Genomic DNA, 16,154 nt, shown 5'->3' on the forward strand with positions numbered 1-16,154 from the left:
AAATAAGAAAATGACACCAGTGGATGTAGTTAGTTTTCAATTTCTAATACACCATATGTCATCACTTATGGCAGCTCCGTTCTCCTTACCCTTAAAAATCTGTGCTGGTTCAACACACAGGGTGTTACTGGCTTTATGCACCCACCCCGATATCATTGTCCCATTGACTGTGGTGCAGTTAATGAAAATGAACCCTATGAGCAAAAGAGATAATTCATGACCATTATAAAAAGTGACATTAATTGTCAAAGTTGTGATTATCGCCTACTATCACTCACCACAAGTAGATATCTTCTTTTCTTTGGAGACATTACTGACGTTGTTCCTGACTGAGCAGACCAGAGTTCCTGAGACGTGCTGTTTCAGAGTCATGATGTTAGTCTCATTATCTCCAGAAAGGAGCTCAGCATCTGTCAGTGTGCGTCCATCCAAAGTCCAGCTGTACTGAGGACTGTCCCCTCCCTCAGAGAAGCAGGACACCCTCATCTCTCCCTGGGACAGACACTTAGAGACCAGCAGGACAGAGGACACAGGAGCTGAGGAAAAACACACAGATGATCTTTATTTTAAAAAAAAATCAGGATCTTTGTCATTCGTTGTAGTCTCTAATGAAAACCAAGTATAAAGCATGAAACACAAATATCTAAAATGTGAGATTTGTGAGATATTTAGATGACCAAAACAAGGTTAAATTCAGACCTTTTAATGGCTTAATTTCCCAACAGGGAAGCATTTACCTTGAATAAACAACTGTAAAGTCCGCTCGCCTGATGATCTTCCATCTGAATCAAAGGTTTGAAGGGTATAATTACCACTGTCTGACCTACTCAGGTTATTGATCCTAAATGTTCCATTACTGGGGAAAAGATATCTATGTTCTATGGTATTAGAAATAATCTTATTCTTTCTCACATCTAGTATTTTTAATGAATTATTTAACACTTTGTATCTAGATATTTCTGAGGTGTTGTCCATCAGCTGGATGTCCACGGTTCCTCCCAAAGCTCCGTAACACTGAGCTCCATCCTGTCTGCCATCACAGTGAGTTTCCACACCTGGAACTTTTGAAACATTAATAAAGAAAAACATTTGTAATTCGTTAGTTTCTGTAAAATAGTTGTACGTGTTACAAATATTTCTGAACTACCACATTGAAACATAATACCAAACTGCATATTTGAATAATCCATTATTTTGATTGAGTGTGTATAAAATGATGAGCATTGTACTACTGCCATAAATATATAATCTCAGACTACTTTGCAGAAGTAGTTTTCCAAGGTGCAAGTAATCACCACAGTAATGTTTCCAAGAGTGCAATCATGTTAATAACCAAGATAAACAGTTAAACAGATCCTCCACAGTTTTGGCCAAAGCGAACACCATAAAATTTGTTGGGCAATTAAAACTAAAACATGGATACCATGTCTATAGAAGAACTTTTCAGACTCTTTTCACCTACAGATAGTTATAGAGAGTTCAGTAGGTCAGTTGAAATGCTAATATTTTCATGAAAAAATACAAATAGATACAAAAATGGCACAATAACATAAAGTGCTTATATGAACAAAGTAACATTTAACAGAAACAACAAAAAGAAGAAAGAAGCAGAAACAAAGAACAGTCTTAAATTTTTAAAATCTCATTATTATGTTTATCTTACCACTGCTACTATCCATCCATCCATTTCCTTCCACCTATGCAATTATTGCTCAAATTTACACTGCAGATAAAGTAGTGTCACCAATTAACCTAATGCCTGTTCATCCATTTTCTTCAATTTATCCAATTCAGGGCCACTGCTACTAAAATTAGAGACATGTCCATAAAGAAACTAAAGCTCTTCTCAAAGGGTTACAAACTGTAGATTTTGCCAAAAAGAATATAACCTGATTTTTTAAAACAAATAAAAGCACAAATCTCTTTTTTCAAGTATTAGTAGAGCTGCTTTAACATCCCTTATTTTAAAAAATGGTATTGGTTCAAAACACATTGCTTATATGTAACATATTATTAATAATTATTTATATTTAAAAAAAAACCTTGATCAGCTCACCATGAGGCACTCCCAGTAGAATCACCATCAAGCCAAGCACAGCTTCCATGTCTCCTCACTGTTCAATGTGTGTTGACATAGTTGGAAGTTGTCAGAGTGCTTTATTAAATGGCATGCACATATCTCCAATACTTATTGGTCATAAATGGCTCCTTGGAAATCGTGTTCTCACTGCATATGTGTAAATCTAAAAAAGGAAGTGAAAGCAACATATACCTTATTTGGCATAAATAAAAGGAAGCTCATAGAGCTTCCACAGGCTTTTTCAGTCATTATTTACATTGTCACTGGACTATTTTTAGATCTGCAACCAACTACCACTATCCCATCACATAGTGTCTATTACATTCAGCCACTGGCTTAATCCAATTCAACAAAAGTCTCATTTAAAGTTCATATTTTAGTGACTTACATGTAGTTTATGTTCCTCATGCAGGTAAATGCATTTACATCCACAGTGGAAGCAGAAACACCTTAAACCATTTTTAAAAATTAACATCACCATTTTAAGGATTGTAGTTTATAGGGTGAATAGTGGTTTTCATGACTGTTGTTGCCAATATTCATTCATACCAGAATCTGAATACAGCCCTGCATTCAGTGGGAGAAATGTTTCATTGCTCATTCTCAGCTGTAAACACTACAGCTACATGATGACTGAAACTAGCACCATTGCCTGCCACAAGATCAGTTTCATGATCATTAAAATGTAAAATGTAACAACCCTGTCATAGTCCCTCAGTCCTCCCTGGCTGACTTCACCAGGTTGGCCTTCTGTCTGTCTCTTGTTGTTGTTGGCTGTGCTCAGGTGGGACTTATCCTGGATGCAACGAAGGCAAATATGTCTCAAAAGGATTCCAAATCTGTATGACATAAACCTCAAGCGTAAACTAAGCTTTACAAATGTATTGGAGGTAGTGTGTAGGCACCTGGCAATTATCAGAGAGTTGGGGGAGAAGTCCTTCTTGTGACAGTTTACAGAGAATTGGTGTCAGAACAGAAAATAGAGATAAATGTTTTTGCAAGCAGCAGTTGTCCAGATTGGCAAGGTTTCTGTAGAAGTACGGGGAAGTAACTAGGAGAACTGAGAAGAAACTGGGTTAGAACAAACAGGCATTTGAAGGCAACAGTTAACAGAAATGACTTAATGTTCCCCATAATGCTGGAAACTATGGAGAGAAATGTGTCTTTAAAGGGTTACACATGTGTATGATATGATCCACCTGCATAAAATAAGCTTCATAAATGTGTGCTATGATTTGTGTGTAACTTTTGAGGAGTCACGTGCATGTGTTTGAATCCACACTCAAATATGAAGCAATTTGACCACAAGTGAAACTATTTTACAAATGCGTACATTAAAACCTGGATAACTACTCATTATTTTATTAAGTTCAGCTCACCTATCAAAAACCTTTCTGTGTGTACAAATAATTAACATTGCTCTTGGTTAAAAAAACGTTAAATTTGTGTGGACAAATAGCTTGAGATGCACATCACATTGCATGCCCAGTGGGGGTTTTGAGTAACATTTAATGCTGCCAGCTTCCCACAGATCCACAAATGTAAGCTGCTTTCAAGTTGCAGTGTAAACCTGGGACAACCAGGCTTCCACTATATACCTGCTGTCTTTTTCTCTTTTTTCCAGAGTGTAGTGTCTGCAGTTGATTAATCCATGTTTTTGAAGTAAAGGGCTATGAGCTGTTGTGTTCGTTTAGAAAGAAACGTCCATTTTATTTAAAAACAAACAAACACACAAACAAACAAACAAACATGTATTTGGATTATTGGATGCTTGTATTCCTTTCCGTTCCTCCCTGGAGCAGGATTTCCCCTTTTTGCACTGTGTTTAACATTATCGACTTCATTGTGAATAAACACACTGAACTTTTACTTTGAGACGTATGTTTGAGTTGAGCCTGCCTCATTGGCCATGAAACTTTGTTTAATTTTGGCTGTTTAATTATGAAAAATGTAACAATTAAATTAAATATTTTGGTGATTAAGTTTTAAAGCCTGACTATATCTACATCTGTAATTGTTGAAAATAAATTAAATGAGAGAAATAAATACAAGTAAAACATGTTGGATTTTGGGTTCATCATTTAGTTTTTTCCTTTGGAGCACAGGTGACTGCACAACTAGAGAGTACACCCGTCATCACTTTTTCTTTATGCAATACCAAATCTGATAAGCATGTGTCGGTAACCAAGCTCACTGGTCATGCTCGCCCTAACTTAAATGCATTCTTATTAACCCTTTACAGCCGATTGGAGCGGGCACGCTCCATTTTGCGTAACTATTTTTAAATCCCGGTAGCTCTGCAACCGTGTAAGGTAGCGCAATAATTTTTTTTGCATATGAAACCGGAGGAGTTGTACTTACATCTGATGCCATCAGCTTGTCCTAGGTCACAGTTTCCTTCCACATATAGCTTTGCAAAAACTGCATAAAAATCACTTGCAGCAACAAAAACATGATATTCCAGAAACACGCTTCGCCGATCCGATCAGCTGTTTGTAACACTTCCTACGTCCATCAGCGCGAACTATCACATGACCGCATGACCTGTCCGAAACCGGAAGTGACGTCATTTTGCGGAAATGTAATTTTTTTACGATCGGGGCCTTATGAGCCTATACTTGTGTTTTAAAAAGTTATGTTTGAGTTTATGACTTTCTGTGTCGTTTCTGGGATGCTTAGGACTCATATTGCACTGCTGGAAATAGTTTATTTTGATGCATATGCTGTTATTTTGCAAATTTGCACTATAATATTTATTTTTGTTTTTCCTGCAGTGTATAAAAATTGGTGTATTTCAAAAATAAAACTATGAAGACACTCAAAATAAATTTCCTGTGGTGGGAAACTAATTTGTGCAACTTTTTTGTATTTACAGTTTTGAGGGATAAGCCTCTTAAATTTCTCTAACTAGAAATATATGTTAAAAAAACAAAAACGATTTTCAATTTTTTTGTAGTTTATTGCACTTTTTTGCAATTTATGTAATTACTATGCACCTAATGCAGACATATTATTAAAATTTAGGCTGTAATGGTTGTATTGATGTATAGCAACTTGAAATGCTCCCAAAAATGGCTCCACAGCATGTAAAAATATAATATAAGCTCTGGCGGACTTGGTTCTATGGTAGGTCTTAAAGGGTTAAAAATATATCTTTGCCTTCTCACTGTTCAGTGTGTGTTGACACCGTCAGCAACAGCCTCCAACAGCATCCTGTTAGTGAGCAGCCTCACAGGAGGATGTGTGAAAACTCTGACCAAAAAGAGCATTGTTATATTCGGTGTATTGTTTGAAATGGGGTAAAAGCAGTTGACACATTACTTCTTCTTTAAACTTACAAGAATTGGAGATTTCTGAGACACCCATTTGGACTGACATGAAGAGAGGGAAATGATCTTCATGGTTGAGAAAACAAGAGCTGGCATTTTTAAAAAAAGATCACACTACAATCACATCTGCATGTTTTTTTTTTTTTTTTTTTTTTTTTTCTTTTTTTTTCTTTTTTTGGCCTGTCCCGTTTGGCTCTTTTGCCATCAGAATTGTTGTCTAAAGGCAAAGAAAGATGCCCAACGGATTTACTTTACCAAACTGACCATCCCAGCCTTGCCGTAATGGTCCATTTGATTCACCTTTTATTGTTTATTTTATTTTCACTTACTGAATACGGGACAGACTTGACTGGGGGAAAGAAGGGGAGAAAGAAAGAGGGAAAGAGAAACAGCTGAGAAGAGGGACGGGGGAGAAGGGCAAAAGACAAAAACCAACAGAACGGGCAGAGAAAAAAAAATGCATATATCAATCACCTGGATCACCTGCTGAGAAAGAAAAAAGAAAGCAAGCAGAAGAGAACAAGAGTAATAGAATAAACAACATCACAATGATATATGGGAATATGACAGTAAATACTAAATGTTAAACATTATTGTGTAGCACATAAGATCAACAGAACACAGTGTGCTTTGAGGTAGGAGCCAAAAAGGGTGTAGTTTGTGGGTGTGATCACCCGTGTGTACACCTGTGAGCATGGACGCGCTTGTTTTTTGTTTTTTAAAAGGTTCCTTCATGTAATAATCTGCTAGAGGGTGTGGGGGGGCCACAGCCCCGTCCTCCAGGGCGTGAAGCAGGTGTGGAGGAGATCAAAACTCCAGACATCCAGAGGCCCCCAGAACACAAGAGACCAAGGAAGACCAACAGAGGGGCAGCTGCGCCACTGTCCCGGAAAGAGCTGAGGAGAGTCCCAGATGAGGGCTCACTCAGCAGCCGCGGAGCAGAAGCCAGGGGGAGTTGCAGTGACGCGCCCGTGAGCTCCGCCGGCAGCCAGCTGCGCCTGAGTGACCGAGCCCCAGGCCGAGAGGCCGGGGGCACCCCACCTCCGAAGTGGCCCGAGCGAGCCCCAGGCTCCAGGCCCCGATAAGCGGCCGCCAAGGAGTGAGCCGGTGTGTACCTGGACGCCCATCCCCGGACACAAAGAACCACCAACGCACCGATGTCTGAGGGGGTCCGCCACTGGCAGGGGAAGTGGTGGTGGGGGGAGATAGGCCTCCAAACCTTGGAGGGCCTGAGATGTCCCCAGAGAGGTGGCGCCTGACACCCAACCTGACATATAGACACAGACATACAGGCACACACAGACACAAACATCCATTCCCACCCTCATGCTCTCATATGCACTTACTCCACACTCAACCAACGTGGAGACAGACATAAAGAGACGTACACACGATCACACTCCCCAAGCGTACTCTACAAACCGGGTCTAGGTGCCCCCGCCCCTGGAGGGGGGAACTGCACCCAGACCCAGGTGGTGTTTCCCTTTTCCCTGCGGTGGGGGGAGGCAGACCGCCCCGACTCCGCAGCAGCAGGAAGGCTCCACACTCCAGACCGCAGTCGGACGGCCAACTCCTCCTCCTAGTCCTAGCCCCCCTGCTCCAGCAGGTCGCAGAGAACGGGGGTGAGAGAAGACTCCGAACCTCCCTCCACCCGCTCATTGTAATGTTGATGCATGTGTGTTCTAAGGTGCATTTAAAACCCAGGAGGGCTTGGAGCTACCTGCCAGAGAGCAGCAGGTAAGCGCATGGTCCCTCCTGCTAGCCCTCAATGTCTACGTGTATTTAAAATTGAGAGGTGGGTAACGATGCCAGGGGTGGGGTGTACACCCTGATGGTACTTTGGACTCCGTTTATCGTGCCCACCCCCAAGATCCTATATGTATGTGTAATGAGAGTGTGAGTAATGTGAATGTCTAAGTTGTGGGATAAAATTGAGGCAGAGGCAGCCAGAAGGGGACAGAGGGGGGGGTAGCCTCCTCTGCACCCTGGTGACATACCCCTACTCCAAGGCCCTGCATGTGTGGGTGGTTGTGGTGGAGCGGGAAGAGGGAGGCAGCTGGAGATGGGGAGGGAAGGAAGGGAGGGGCAAGTGACCCCTCCCTGGGGCCAGCTCCCCCGCTGACCCCAGTAGGCACCCCCATACTCCGCGACCCGCCAGGGAAAGGGGGCCCAGGCCCATCCAGACCGGGCCCAGTGCAGCTGCGCCGCCCGGCCCCACAGAGCCCGGGACAGTCCACCCAACCCCACCACAGAGAAAACTGCACCCACCCCACCATCCACTCATCTTCCAGACTACATAAGACAATAAACACCCAGGCTGAGATCTTCCTCCACCTCTCCTGTATCTCCCCCTCCTGCAGAGGCAGCTCCTGAGGAGAGGAAAGCTCCTGCAAGATGTGACAATCTCCCCCACCAGTTGAAGAGCCCCCCAGGTGGCTCGACGCACCGGCGGCACCCTGCTCCAGGGCTGGGCCCCCATGCACCCACCCGCCCACAACCCCGGCAACACACCAACCAGGACCCAAGCCCCGGAGGCCCGGTCCGGGTCCCAGCCCAGAGACGGAGCGCCCCCAGAACCTCACGCCCATCCCGGACCCACCCAGGGGCAGCCAGGCTACCAGGTCAGTAACCCACGTCCGTCAGCACAGACCCTCCCCTAGCCCCGCTGCACGCAGCCGCGAGGAAACAGTCACCGGAGAGCCAACAGAGCCCCTAACCGGACATGACTGCTACCCCGGGTTGAGCCCCCCAAGGAAGATGCCTCCGGGGAACCCCCCGACGCCCTAAGCCTGTCCCTACCCCCACACCAATCACAACAGTGAAGGCGGGACCAAACTATGACCCCCCACCCCCACTAGGTGATGGAGCTGATCAAAGGAGCCCAGAGCAATTGATCTGATGTGGTGGCAGAGGCTGTATCAAGACTAATGTAATCTAATAGATAATTTCTATATTGGTTAGAATTAAGATTATTTTTATTTTTCCAGTTCATGAGGACTGTTTTCTTGGCTATGCATAGGGCAGTGAAAACCATATGGGCGATATTCTTTTCTGAAGTGACATTATCTAAGCTGCCCAACAAACACACTAAGGGGGAAGTTGGAATGTTACATTTCAGACACTTCGATAAGTCTTCACATATCTCGCGCCAAAACTTCTGAACTGGTGGACAGAACCAAAGAGCGTGGATATAATTGTCCAGTGAATTGGTTTGGCAGTGTGAGCAGTTGTTGGTAGACGTAAAGCCCATCTTGAACATCCGATGACCTGTATAGTGCACTCTATGTAATATTTTGTATTGAATTAATTGAAGACTGGGATTTCTAATTAGATGAAAGGTTTTTAAGCAAATCTGAGACCAGAAGTTTAGGTCTAAGTTAACTGATAAATCCGCTTCCCATTTTGCAATAGGAAGTGATATTGATTCATCTGTTTTAGAAAGCATTCTGTATATTTTGGATAGTAATTTGGGGGGTTTAAGAGTAAGAAATTGAACCACACTTGGTGGTGTTTGTAGTTCAACTTGACCCGGTTTAAATTTCTTTTTTACTATGGATTTAATTTGTTGATATTCTAAAAATCTTTTCTTGTTGATCCCATATTGTGTAACTAGTCCGTCAAATGAAATAAATTCTGTTCCTTCTAGTATATGTTCTAAATATTTGATTCCTTTATCACTCCAATCTGAAAAGTTTATCATATTATTGTTTTGTAATATGTCAGGGTTGTTCCAGATAGGTGTACGTTTGCATGGGATTAATGAAGACGCCGTCAATTTTAGAAACTCCCACCATGCTGTCAGAGAAGAGCTGATGTTGATGCTTTTAAAGCATTCATGTCGTTGGATGTTTGAGCTGATAAATGGTAGGTCTGAGATCTCTAGATTATTGCAGAGTGCTTGTTCTACATCTAGCCAAGGTTCATCTAAGAGGGTGTGTTTTAGCCATCCTGAGATAAACTGAAGCCTGTTGGCTAAGAAGTAGTGCTGAAAGTTAGGCAGTTCTAGTCCTCCTTTATCCTTGGTCTTTTGTAGTGTTTTTAAGCTTATACGTGGGGGTTTATTTTTCCAAAGGAATTTGGACATACATGAATCTAGAGATCTGAACCAATCTTGTGGCGGTTTAGTTGGGATCATTGAGAATAAATAATTTATTTTTGGTAAGACCATCATTTTTATAGCGGCAACCCTTCCCATGAGTGATATGGGTAGACATTTCCATCTAGCCAGATCATCTTCTACCTTCTTTAAAAGTGGGATATGGTTTAATTTAGTTAGATCTGCAAGCTTGGGAGAAACATTAATACCTAAATATTTTATATTTCCCGATTGCAGTGGTGTAGAAGAGGAATTATGGAAGGAGCAATTAATCGGTAGGACTGTAGATTTTGACCAGTTAATTGAGTAATCTGATATTCTTGCAAAAGAGTTTATCAATTCAATCACCCCAGAGATATTGGTTTGTGAATTTTGGAGAAAGAGTAACACATCATCCGCATAAAGGCTGATTTTATGTTCCACGTTCTTGCATTTTATGCCCTTAATTACTGAATTCTGTCTAATTGCTGCTGCTAGTGGTTCAATAAAAATTGCAAATAGTGAAGGGGAGAGTGGGCATCCCTGCCTGGTGCCCCTCAAGAGACAGAAGCTGGAGGATGTCTGGTCATTTGTTCTAACACAAGCTGTTGGGGAATTATATAATATTTTTAACCAGTTTATGAAAGAGGATCCAAAACCAAATTTGTGTAAAGTTGCAAATAGAAATTTCCAGTTAACTCTGTCAAATGCTTTTTCTGCGTCTAAAGAGAATATTGTAGTTTCTAGGTTTTTACTGTATGAGTAGTCTATCAAATTAAGTAATCTACGTGTATTTGTTGATGAGTGCCTACCTTTTATGAAACCAGTTTGGTCAGGATGAATTAAGAGGGGGGTTATTTTCTCCAGTCTCTTTGAGAGAGCTTTGCAGATTATTTTAAGGTCTACATTTATAAGGGATATTGGACGATAGCTTGAGGGATATACAGGGTCTTTGCCTGGTTTTAGCAGGAGATTAATGTTTGCAGAATTCATATTTGATGGAAGTCTGCCCTTTTCTTTAATTTCCAACAACGTTCTGTAGAAAACTGGTGCTAGAATCGACCAGAATTCTTTGTAGAATTCTGCAGGAAAGCCATCTGGACCTGGAGCCTTATTATTGTGCATACTTATCAGAAATAAATACAAGTAAAACATGTTGGATTTTGGGTTCATCATTTAGTTTTTTCCTTTGGAGCACAGGTGACTGCACAACTAGAGAGTACACCCGTCATCACTTTTTCTTTATGCAATACCAAATCTGATAAGCATGTGTCGGTAACCAAGCTCACTGGTCATGCTCGCCCTAACTTAAATGCATTCTTATTAAAAATATATCTTTGCCTTCTCACTGTTCAGTGTGTGTTGACACCGTCAGCAACAGCCTCCAACAGCATCCTGTTAGTGAGCAGCCTCACAGGAGGATGTGTGAAAACTCTGACCAAAAAGAGCATTGTTATATTCGGTGTATTGTTTGAAATGGGGTAAAAGCAGTTGACACATTACTTCTTCTTTAAACTTACAAGAATTGGAGATTTCTGAGACACCCATTTGGACTGACATGAAGAGAGGGAAATGATCTTCATGGTTGAGAAAACAAGAGCTGGCATTTTTAAAAAAGATCACACTACAATCACATCTGCATGTCTTTAAGTGTGCAGTTACATTTCTTTAGCATATTGGCAGGAAGTCAGATGCGACTCTTGTTACTGTTGTCTAGGGCACCAGTTTAGCTCACAGGGGTGAGGAGGTAACTATAAAACAAACCCTCACCCTTTGCTGAGTGTCCTCTGCACACTCCCTGCTTGCCTTTCTACTCTCCAATAAAGGCAAAAACACCTGATTTTGTTTGTTTGTTTTGTTGTTGTTTTATTTAAGGCTTATGTCAGTTATGAGACTGTTCACTTTGAATGAGTGTGACTGCAGAACCTCAATGAACCAACAGAGGGAAACATTACACCTACTACTGTTACAGGAATTTTACTCCAATCTAAAAAAAAATGCTCAACATACAATTAAGCTACAATTTGTGATTGTAAAAGTAGCTCATGAAAGCTAAAAACACCTGACAGGTCTCTACTCCTTTTTTTATGTTTGCTTTGAGAAAAGGAAAATAGAATTACACACTAGTAAGGGAACAACCTTTAAATATATAGATTTTTTTACGTTAAAAATGACAACTCTTATTTATATCAGTGAACAGTGGGCTATCATTGTTCACTGTTGTAAATTAGACCTAAACTCAAAAGGCTAATGTTTTAGTCGATTTTACACAAGTCTGTTGTTATTTTTTTTTTTAATGAAAGAAAAGCCCCTGACATCTCAAGCATGACCTAACTTCATACTGCTGACCCTTTTCATTTAGCTTTTTTATTTTTATTTTTTTAACTTTGCACTGTCCTGGTTGAATTAATGTATAAAGCTCCTTAGCCATTCCTAATGTCTTCATATATTGCTAGGATAATGAGAAACAGGTGCAGTGACTTGTTGAAATATGTGCAAACATGCGCTGAGAAAGCAAAGACAGTTTGCACAATTCTAAAGCACTTAAAAGTCAATTTTTTGGTATAACCACCTAAAGAAATGAGGGATAGTTCAAGACCTTTATATCGTACTGTATTTCAGCTCATCAACAAAGATCGGACTGCAGAAAAACAAATTACTAATGCATAATATGACATTATCAGACCTAATTTATGAGAGTTATTATAGGAGTTAAATAGTCACCAAAGTTTGCTACTGGATGCAGCAATAGATGCATGTCAATAAACAATCTAGTGCTTTTTAATGGATCCTGTGTCCCTGAATCACATGTTCACAGCCATATCACCAGGCTTCAGCGCTGATGTACTTAAATTCTTGATTTTGTATCAACTGAATAACCTAAGATTGTTGGGAATCATGAACTGAATTGCAGAGCAACAAAGAGCGTCCCCCTGTAACAATATTTATTTATCCTTGCATGGTAATGTGTGTAGACATTCTGAGAACACAAAAGGATAGCGACCATGCTATTGTTTAACCAAGACAAGCATGGTGTTTTCATAGTGACAGATATCTGGTTGTTTCTTGCCATTTCTTTCTTGCTAATATAGAAAAATATTTTTAAAAAAGTTTGTGTTTCAGTTACATGAAAAATAGACATGTGAAACAACATGAGAAGTGTGTGAATCCTTAGCTCAATGTGTGACTTCTATCAAGAAACATTCTAGAAGCACCGAGAGCCTCAGTGTCATGAAATGATCTGCCAGACCTAACGACACGCCTGGTTTCACCATACAAGGAGAAATCTTTATTGTACCCAGAGACTATATAAAGGAAGTGAAACACACTCACAAAAGGTCAACATAAAAACTGCAGTCGCACATGCAGTTTTTTCTGTTATGTCTTGAAATTTTAGTTAAAAAAAAATCAGTCAGTTAAAACCAGACTCATTAACATGCAGTCGTGATAGTTATAATTAAAACAGGTGTACTATCTGCATAAACTATTTTACAGTGTTATGCAAAAGTTTGGGCACCCCTGATAATTTTCATGATTTTCCTTCATAAAACACTGTTTGGATGAGCAATTTCATTTAAATATATCATATAGCAGACGAACGCAGTGATATTTGAGAAGTGAAATGATGTTTTTAGGATTTACAGAAAGTGTGCAATAGTTACTTAAACTAAATTAGGCTGGTGCATAAATTTGGGAACTAAATCTGAATCACATGATTAGTTCATTACCAGGCCTCTGGAGAACTGCAGGAGCTAATTTAGCCATTTAAATCAGTTGTGTTGGTTCAAGGACACATCTAAAACCTGCAGGGACACTGGCCCTCGAGGCCTGGAGTTGCCCACCCTGCCCTAAACTATGATGTTGAACAATCTTTGTTTTCAGGTCATTCGAGAGTTGTTTTAAGGCTGCTACTCAGAGAAGATGCAAAGAGGAGAAAAACTTGCAATTGGCCACCTTAAATACCCTTTCTTATAAGTGGATTCACCTGTGTATGTAGGTCAAGGGTCAATGAGTTTACCAAACAAATTTTGTGTTCCAATAATTAGTACTAAAGGTATTCAAATCAATAAAACGTCATGGGTGCCCAAATATACGCACCAGCCTAATTTGGTTTAAGTAACTATTGCACACTTTCTATAAATCCTATAATCGTTTGACTTCCCAAATATCATTACGCTTGTATGCTATATGATATATTTAAATGATCCAAAAAAACAATGATTTATGAAGAAAAATCCTGAAAATTATCAGGGGTGCCCAAACATTTGTATACCACTGGATTTGGTTTCCTCACTGAGTTTATTGTTACTTAGAAAATGAAATAGAGGGAAAAGTTTCCTGACTGAAAGGGAAAACACTGAGTGAAATACATTTTGATTAATTTATCAAAAGAAAGTTTCACTTAAAAGATCTCTTCATAATGTCTATTTTGTTAATGTTTTTTGTTTATTCTTTTTATTCTTTCTTTGAACCATCCTGCTAAGTAAAAAAGTGCTCAGTGAATTAAGTTTATGCCTTCTTTGTTGTAACTTGCTAAACCTCACCATACTGCACCCCAGCTGGTTAGACACCCATGAAACGAGCACAAATTTCCTGTGACAGAACCACACCAGCTATAATACATCATTTTCACAGCTTGTTGCACACATTCAGTGCTGCTAATAATAATCAGTGAGTGGAAAGTTTCAGTAATGTCAACAGTCATTTTGAATGTAGTAAAATTAAAAACTGCAGATTCTGCACTGATAGAAGCAAACTTACTCCTAATGAGGCTCACTGAGCATTATGAGTGATACATTAACAGAAGAAGAATCCTCATAAAATATAGAAGGATGTACCCGACTTGCATACATTTTCATGGACACACAAAAACAGACTAAGACATTATTACACAAATAACAGCTGGAACAGACAAAAACTCATCTGTTAGACAAAACAACTCCTGCATCACAGAACAGAAATGGAACTTAACACCTCTAAGAGGCATGCAGTGAAACTGTCTGAATAATACAAGGCTGTAAAATACTTGACTTTATTTTGAGTACTTTTTCTTCCCCAGCTCTAAAAATGGAGGCAAAAACTGGTTGTGTCTCCCCAAGTGGCCTCTCCCTACTTCCTTTTTGTTAAAGTTAAGTTGAGCTGCTGTTTTTGGCATTGGAGGTTTCGGATTTTGGCCTTTTAAAAATTTGTGACATTAATGAATTAATATTTCATACCATCAATGATATTACTAATTTCTTTGTTTGTTTTGTTTTTGTTGGTTTTCTTTTGTTTGTTTTTTTAAATCTGTTTTCCTTTGTCTCATCATTTGATTTACTTCAAGAATAAATAAACTATTGGAATTTTTATTTCACACCTACTGTCTGCTTTGCTATAAATATAATATAAATAAGGCTTGGGCTTGATAGGCTTGAAACAAATAGTCATCACTGTCTGCCCTGCTTAGTTTATTGATATGTTCCACACCCAGTAACATTTCTTTTAAGTAATGACCCAACAAGTCAACTAAAAGTATTTAATGTTTAATTATTATAAAGATGTATACATTAATAATGATAATAAAACATGGAAGTGAAACAAATGATGAACAAAGTTAAATTGAAAAGAGAAACTGCTCCATTGCAACCATATAACATTTGTTTAGAGCTTCAACAGAATAAAAATGCAGAAAACCCTGACACTGGTAGTATTTAAACACAGAGGAAACTTAAGACTTGATGCATTTTCTCAAAATATTCATCAGTTTTAATATTTTGTATTCCTCTGATAGGAAATCACCTTTAGCTATATTGACACGGACCTTTTGTGCTCGTGGAATAGATACAATCAACTCCTGTTGGTTCAGTGTGTCGAAGTCGCTTTGAAAACTTGACTTGGCCGTACTCCACCTCTGGCTTTGCCTCCACCCTTTGCTCTACTTGCTTCCCCTGCTGCAGCAGCATAACCCTGACATCAGCATACGTGACTTCCTGGTCATCATCTTTCTCTGCCTCTGCAGAGAAAATAAATTGAGCAAATAAAGTCAGTGAGTCATCAAAACAATAGTTTGACGTTTCATGAAACTTGATTTCTTAACAAGAGTTAAATAAATTAGACATACATATATATTACTGATCACTTTGAGAATAAAGTCGAAATGTGCAAATTATATTTCTTGTTTCAAAACAATTGCCACGGCTGTTATACCCTCGACAAAATACCTCGTTTAGATGAGTCTTGTGATACAACAAATATGCGCTTTATTGCACAAGGGTGGAAGCATCGCTATCCTTGCATCTGGCCATTGCCAACCATTTAAACCCAGTTAAAGACAGCGGGTATCAAAAAGATCAAAAAGAATCACAACTTTCTTGGTAATATTAAATAAAGGAAAATATTTTTTGTCAGACTGAAGTAAGTTAAAGGAAGTTTTGTACCTTTTTGTTTTGTAGAGAGTTTGTTCTGTTTTTTCCTCTGAGCACAGATGACAGCTACACCCACAAATAAGAGAAATACCAGTGCTGAGAGAACACCGCCGATCAAGGGCAAAGCTGCTACTCCTAAAATGAAAGACATACAAAAACAAAACAAAAAAACTCAGTAAACACGTTTTTTGTTTTTGTTTGTTTTGTTTGATGGTTTTACAAATGTATTTGGAAATACAGTGGAAAAAAAGAGCCATTCACGTTAA

General features: G+C 39.5%; 1 protein-coding gene across 1 annotated transcript in view; it reads right to left on the bottom strand.

Moving 5' to 3' along the window:
* Positions 1–270: 270 nt before the first annotated feature.
* The window catches only part of LOC146582235 (uncharacterized), a 36,628-nt gene continuing 20,744 nt past the window's right edge, over positions 271–16,154 (bottom strand). Inside the window, exons 6-7 of the mRNA XM_085293064.1 lie at positions 738–1,055; positions 271–536 (exon numbers count right to left, since the gene is read on the bottom strand). Of these exons, the coding sequence (XP_085149190.1) occupies positions 271–536; positions 738–1,055 (584 nt within the window). The remainder of the gene's footprint in view (positions 537–737; positions 1,056–16,154) is intronic.

This window comes from Mchenga conophoros, linkage group LG2 (genome assembly GCF_057382185.1).
Source record: "Mchenga conophoros isolate Kocher_MC1m ecotype Shallow Benthic linkage group LG2, M_conophoros_male_GT1.1, whole genome shotgun sequence".
Classification (NCBI taxonomy): Eukaryota; Metazoa; Chordata; class Actinopteri; order Cichliformes; family Cichlidae; genus Mchenga; species Mchenga conophoros.